The sequence below is a fragment of the Danio rerio genome, chromosome 2, assembly GCF_052040795.2.
Source record: "Danio rerio strain M-AB ecotype USA chromosome 2, GRCz13ab, whole genome shotgun sequence".
Classification (NCBI taxonomy): domain Eukaryota; kingdom Metazoa; phylum Chordata; class Actinopteri; order Cypriniformes; family Danionidae; genus Danio; species Danio rerio.
The window spans coordinates 8,771,101-8,777,500 of record NC_141022.1 but is presented as its reverse complement, the minus strand read 5'-3'; the positions used below and the strand labels follow the sequence as shown (position 1 = coordinate 8,777,500).

At 36.3% G+C, this 6,400-nt stretch overlaps 1 protein-coding gene across 2 annotated transcripts; it reads right to left on the bottom strand.

The window, feature by feature from the left end:
* Nucleotides 1-891: 891 nt before the first annotated feature.
* On the bottom strand, nucleotides 892-3,255 carry chst2a (carbohydrate (N-acetylglucosamine-6-O) sulfotransferase 2a). Of its 2 annotated transcripts, XM_087239680.1 has the most exons (2): nucleotides 3,053-3,255; nucleotides 892-2,927 (listed from the first exon to the last, which is right to left on the bottom strand). In XM_087239680.1, exon 2 carries the CDS (start codon nucleotides 2,763-2,765, stop codon nucleotides 1,371-1,373), a length of 1,395 nt encoding a protein of 464 aa, XP_087095806.1. In that variant the 5' UTR covers nucleotides 2,766-2,927; nucleotides 3,053-3,255; the 3' UTR covers nucleotides 892-1,370.
* Between the last annotated feature and the right edge of the window lie 3,145 nt (nucleotides 3,256-6,400).

The following is a 6,400-nucleotide window of genomic DNA, read 5'->3' as shown; positions in this document are numbered from 1 at the left end:
TGCTTGTTAACATGAACTAACAATGAACTACTGTATTTTCATTAACTAACGTTTATTAACATGAACAAATTCTGTAGTAAATGTATTGTTCATTGTTTGTTCATGTTAGTAAATGCATTAATTAACATTAACTAATGAACTATTGTAAAGTGTGACCGATAAATGATGTGATAAATTAGTATTTTAAAAATTAAGTCTTGTATTCATATTTCTTTATCGTTTATCTTTAGGAAATTTTTAGGTACATCAAAAAGTTTTAATCCAGCTTAAAATGTCACTAAAATGCAGTATTTAAATCTCATAATTAAATAGAAAATGGGGCAAATAATAGCAAAAAAGTCAGCTTTTTGAGAAAAGAGAACCACCCCTTTCACCAGGCTGGCTACAGGCTTGTTACATAAGCAAAAACTGGAGCTAACATAACAATTTAACTTGAGATCATGTTGGAAAAATTGTTGAATATGTTAAAATATATATTTTTAAAAAGAAAATAAATCTAATAAGGCAAAAAAAAAAAAAAAAAAAAGAGTAACATAAAATAATACATTTTGTTTACATTTTTATTTTCATTTTAAATGAATTATCTTTTTATCCTTTAATCAAACTTTTATTTTAATGGATATAATAAAACTGCCATTAAACCTGCAAAAATATGTTTACTGAGAACAATAAAAAATATATTTTTTAAAATGAGGTGTACTGATTTATGCTGTGCACTATACATGAAATAAATGGCAGCATTTAATTAAATAAATGTTATATAAATTAATTTATTCATTTAATGTATGTAAATGTAAACTAAATTAAAACCAATTTTGTTCAAAATACATTGTAAAAAAATAACATCCACTCACATTTTTAGCAAATATTTTAAATTAACCCACTTAATCATTAAACTCAGATCAAATTTTAATCCCATGAATTAATACAGTCATGAATATTTGCCACATAACGGGAATGACCCCTTTCTGAGTATGCTAAAAGTCTACAAGAACTGGAGCACATCCCTGATGACGCCATATTTCTATTAAAAAAAAAGTAAGTACGTTTCGAGAATACTGAAAGCAGTGAATGCCAAATGTAAACACTTTGATTAAATAAATATATTGGCATAGCTTTAATGAGCAATAACACTTCGTACACAAAAGTACTTTCTTTTTTTTTCTTTTCTCTCTTATTTGGTCAAACATGTGGTGATGCACAGATGACATTCTGGTCCCGAACATACAGTACGTGGCTGTGCACGGTATGATGCAAACAGATACATTCCACTGAGCCATTAAGCATAACATAAATAACAGTTTGTACAGGACGAGTATCAGGCTGATCAAATGCAAAAAAAAAATACATCAAACGTCTTTGGCAGTGATTTATATTTTGGGCACTGTCAATAATGGCCTGCTCAAATCCTTGGCCTCGCCGGCCGTGCGAACTCGTAGATATCCCAGCAGAGACATGGAATGCTGACAGTATTCTTCCACCTGTCTGATCTGTTGATAGTTGAGCACAGTTCTCCAGGCGTTGGCCGCCTGCGTGGCGTTCCTGGAGGACACGATGAATGGTTTGGTGGAGGCACTGGGTCCTGTTGTCATGTTCATGGCAAAGATCTCAATGTCGTGATTGGCTGAAAGATTCACAAATCGATAAACATTCCTAACAGATCTGACTGGGTTCTCCACCAGGTCCTCGTAGCGCACCGTCATGTATTTGCCTTTGAACCAGCTGGGCGGGTGAAGAGCAGTTTTCAGCGTTTTGGACATTTGTTCGCAGATCACCTCCATGGCTCCGATGGAGTGGTAATCTGAACCGTCTTTTTTGTTCATCTTGTGGTTGGGGTCCACGAATGGCACGCGACGAAGCTTGGGGTCTCTGCTGCGCACCACCTGCAGATTCTCCCGAATGAGTCCATGTCTTGATTTAATCCTGGAGTTAGCCACCGCCCGTGGATCTCGGACCAAGTGGACGACTTTCAGATTGAGCGAGGGGTCCTCCATCAGAGGCGCTAGAATGTTGACGTCCAGAATGCGCACTCCCTTTATCACGATGGTGTTGTATTTTAAGCACTCCTCCTCTAACATCTGAAGACTCTGCGGAGGACACTTTCTGCAGATCTTCTCATCCACCATTCCCACCACATCCTTCCTGTAGGATGAGCAGAATGGGTAGGAGCAGATGACTTTATTGATGGCGGCCCCGAAAAGTCCCAAAGAGGTTATGTTCTTCCCTCCAGGGCTGTTGTACAGCTGAAAAACTGAGAAGTCACACCTGTAAAGGGAGCTTAGCATGTCCCGGGCTGCTCCTTGGAGGGAGACAGCGTCCCCCGGGTATAGCTTTTGCCAAATGTGCCACATAGGCTCATACAAGAAAAACACATCAGGGTTTTGGTTGAAGAGCTCCCCGAAAAAGGATGAGCCAGACCTCCAAGTGGTCAACACATACACCAGCTGCCTTTTCTTGACCTGCGGGGCTTTATAAAGATAGCGGATGTCTGATCTGCTTTGGAAGTTCACTCCCTGCATTGGCTGACTGCACTGCTGAGGCTCTTTGGTCCATTTGTAGTTAGCCAGGTTCAGCATGGTCAAAGCCACCAGCAGAAAATAGGCCAGAAACATGATGATCTTCTTCCGCCGTAGCACTTTCATCACAATCCCTGGGTTGGCTATTATTTTGGTGTGGCTCCTCGCGCAAGGCTTGTGTTTCCTTCCAAAGCCAGCATTCTTCTCCCATGGTGGTGTGAATTTTAGAGGGTAGGGTTTGTTTTTCATTTATGACACAGGCGAATCGGGGATGTCCTAAACACAGCTGCGGAGAATCACACGCGCCGACGATGGCATAGAGAGAAGCGTGACATCTGCCCCAAGCCCATGCAATCGATTATCGATTAGGTGGTGCGTGGGAGAGGAGGGAATGCCCGACGCTCCAAAACACTAGACGAAATGAAAACAAACCGCACCGCAATGCGCAGGGTTTCATTCGGATGCGAGGCAGCGGATGCCGTTCGTAATATTTAACGGGATTGCAATTCAAAGTCAAGCTTATTTCGTTTGCTTACCGATGAAACGCGGCGGGGGGATTCATCCCGTTATCACAGTTCGTCCGGGCCACGAGCTGGGCTAAAATGGCGATATAGATGCGTGCGCGACCATTTGAGTGCCAGCACGTAATCACGTAGTTCATTTTAAATGCAAAAGAACCAAAAGAAAAGGCATCTCCCCTCGGAGTGGTACCTCTGTTGTCCGGGCGTACGCTATAACTAATTGGTACTGCACGAAGTCAATGGCAGCAAAGGGAGCAAAAGATCCGCCTCCTGTAAGCGCTGATTGGTGGAAGGACGGGCGTCTTGGCGCTTTCTTTTGACGCTATTGGGTCTTCCTAACGCCAGTCAAAGCTTTCCGCTCACATAGACTGCTACATAGCAACATGATGCACTATAAATCATAAAGAAGTGTGATATTTGTCCATTAAAGCGCACGGGTTTTGTCTGAAAAATTAAGGGGAATAAATTTGAATATACAAATCTTTACATATTTAAAGACATATTTATTTATAGACACTATTTAGATGAGCAAGATTTAAAGGGAAGTGTTATACTTATTACATTAATATTGCACTTTATATATTAATATATTAATCATATGAGTACTGTGTATATGATATAATACTGTATATATGGCATACTAGCGTCTATAATGTGGTTTGTGTGTGTGTGTTTATTCACATGTTTTTACTAATTAACCTTTGCTCGCGGGGATTCCCTTCGTTTTAAAGGTTGCAAACCCTGTATTAAACAACGATTATTTGTGATTAAATCAGTGTAAGCAGAAATTTGTTATGTAATTTGAGAACAGTGACATGGTGATAGTTAATTCACTACAAATACCCAAACAATGCCCGTTCTGCTAACTGCTAGTTAGCGGCTAGCGCCACCTGCTGCTCGTTTTCCACTATCTGTTTTAGTTCTCTCTGCCTATTATTTTACATTAAACCATTAATGAACAATAACAAGAGGTTGGTACATAAAAAACAAGGTAAATTTCTAGTCTGTCTCACGTTGTGTTTGTGAAAGTAGATTTGGATAATACATTAGGCAGTTGCAGCAGCGCATTAGGCTGGAGTTCTGCCACATTGCTTCAGGCAACTTAGAATTTGTATTGTGTGGGATTGTGGGAATGTTTGTTCAAGACTGAACACTATTTGGGCAATACAGACTTGTTTCTCTTACTTTGTTTCTAGTTTATTCTTTAGAAGGCCGTGATGCTGTGCTCACCACTAGTTTATTATTCGCCTTGATCAGTGTGTGATCTTCATGCAGTTTGTAGCTACGGTTTATCCGTGGATTGTTGTCTGCTCTTTCAGTTATCCAGAAGAAAGCCATGGCGCTCATCACCAGAGGACTCCACAGGATATTTTTGTGGACCAAAAGACAAAATAGTACAATTACAGGTGAGATAAGTGTTGTTCTTCATCGTTTTATTGTAAACTAATGCTATTTTCCTCTTTAATGTGGCATTAACTAAACTCAATTTGGCTAAATACCATTTTCAAATGCTTTCTTTATGTGTATCACAGGTTATTAGTTATACTGTAATCTGACATGCTGCTAATGGCATTGAAAAAAAGTGTGTTATGCTTTCTTATTTCCTTATTAATTAATTAATTAATTAATTTATTTATTTATTCACCATTAACTAATTCATCATTTAAATATATAATAATGATCATGTTTGTGCTCAACAAAATACTAATACTAAAAATAAAAACATTTCTACTAACTTGCTCTTTACTTAAATTAACAAGAAGTTGAGCTAGTTAACTCAGTTTCCACAAATGTTTTGAGTATTTTGTGCAACTTATTGCGTTTCAGCTGCAGAAGTATAAAGCGATAGCAATAAGCATCCTAAAATTTATTGCTGTATATTTTTTGTTCTGTAATTATACCATTACTTTCTGTTTGTTCTTAATGCAACACTCCATTTTGGGGGGTAAATAGATTCATTTTACAACTCCACTGGAGTTTTGCTATTGTAGTGATCACTTTTAGCTTAGCTTAGCAATTGGATTAGATCATTAGCATCTTACAAAAAAAAAAAGGAAAAAAAAAAAAAAAAAAATATATATATATATATATATATATATATATATATATATATATATATAAATATTAATAAGTTTCCTCTTTAAAGCTTGATTGTTCTGTAGTTACATTACTAAAAAGACTATCTAAAAGATGAAAGTTTCTTTTTGTCTAGGCCGATTTAGCTAGGAACCGACGGAAAAAATGAAAGTTGCTATTTTTGGTTCGGAACCACACTCTCATTCTGGCACAACAATCAAGGAATTTGAATAGCAACTTTTACTTTATCTTACACAGTACATGATGTAACTACAGAAGAGTCTAGCTTTAAATAACCTTTTAACTACCCCACCAAGAACAACTTAACTCCTATTGTTGCTAGATAACACACTTTTGGCACATTCTTTTCAACACATCCCATCATTTCTAAAAAATCAGCCTCTACCAAATGGTTGATATGTCAGTTTAAGGTTTAATGCATATACTATGAAAAATCTGAAAATATGAAGTGTAAGACCAATTTATTTCTAAAAATATTCAAAATAAAACATTTCTAAATACCTAATCACCTTTTTTGAAGTGTGCCATAAATATTTCAGATTCTCAGTTAACATGTTTTCTTGTTTTTTCTTAACAATAAAACCAAAATCAATTGTAGTAGTGCAGATGTTTATTTTATTATTATTATTTTTAAACCAACAATGCATTATTTAAAACAGTCATTCTTTAAATGACTTTAACAGTCATTATATAAAACAGTAAAAACATGGTCAACCATTTGGGAAAGCGGCAGTCAAAGGGATAAGAAAATTTGCTTTCCCTTAATCCTTAAACGGCTGTGCTAAACACAAATGGAAAATAATACAATTAAACTAGTTTTGTTTAAGCCGGTTGTTTACGCACTACTCATTTTTTCATGTTTGTTGAAATCAATTACACCAACAGAGACTTTATCGATATGCAGTAACCAGACAGTGCATTCATATGCACATGCAGTTGAAGTCAAAATGATTTGCCCTCCTGTTATTTATTTATTTTTCTTCTTTTTCAAATATTTTCTAAATGATGTTTAACAGAGCAAGGAATTGTTCATAGTAATTCTCATAATCCTTTTTCTTCTGGAGAAAGTCTTATTTGTTTTATTTCAGCTAGAATAAAAGCAGTTTTAAATTTTTATATATAATATTATTAGCCCCCTAAAGCAATATATATATTTTTCGATTGTTTACAGAACAAACCATCATTATACAATGATTTGCCTAATTACCCCAACCTGCCCAATTAACCTAGTTAAGCCTTTAAATGTCACTTTAAGCTGAATACTAG

What these genes read in the sequence shown, in the direction of transcription:
- chst2a (XM_087239680.1), bottom strand. Translation starts at nt 2,765, where the DNA reads ATGAAAAACAAACCCTACCCTCTAAAATTCACACCACCATGGGAGAAG.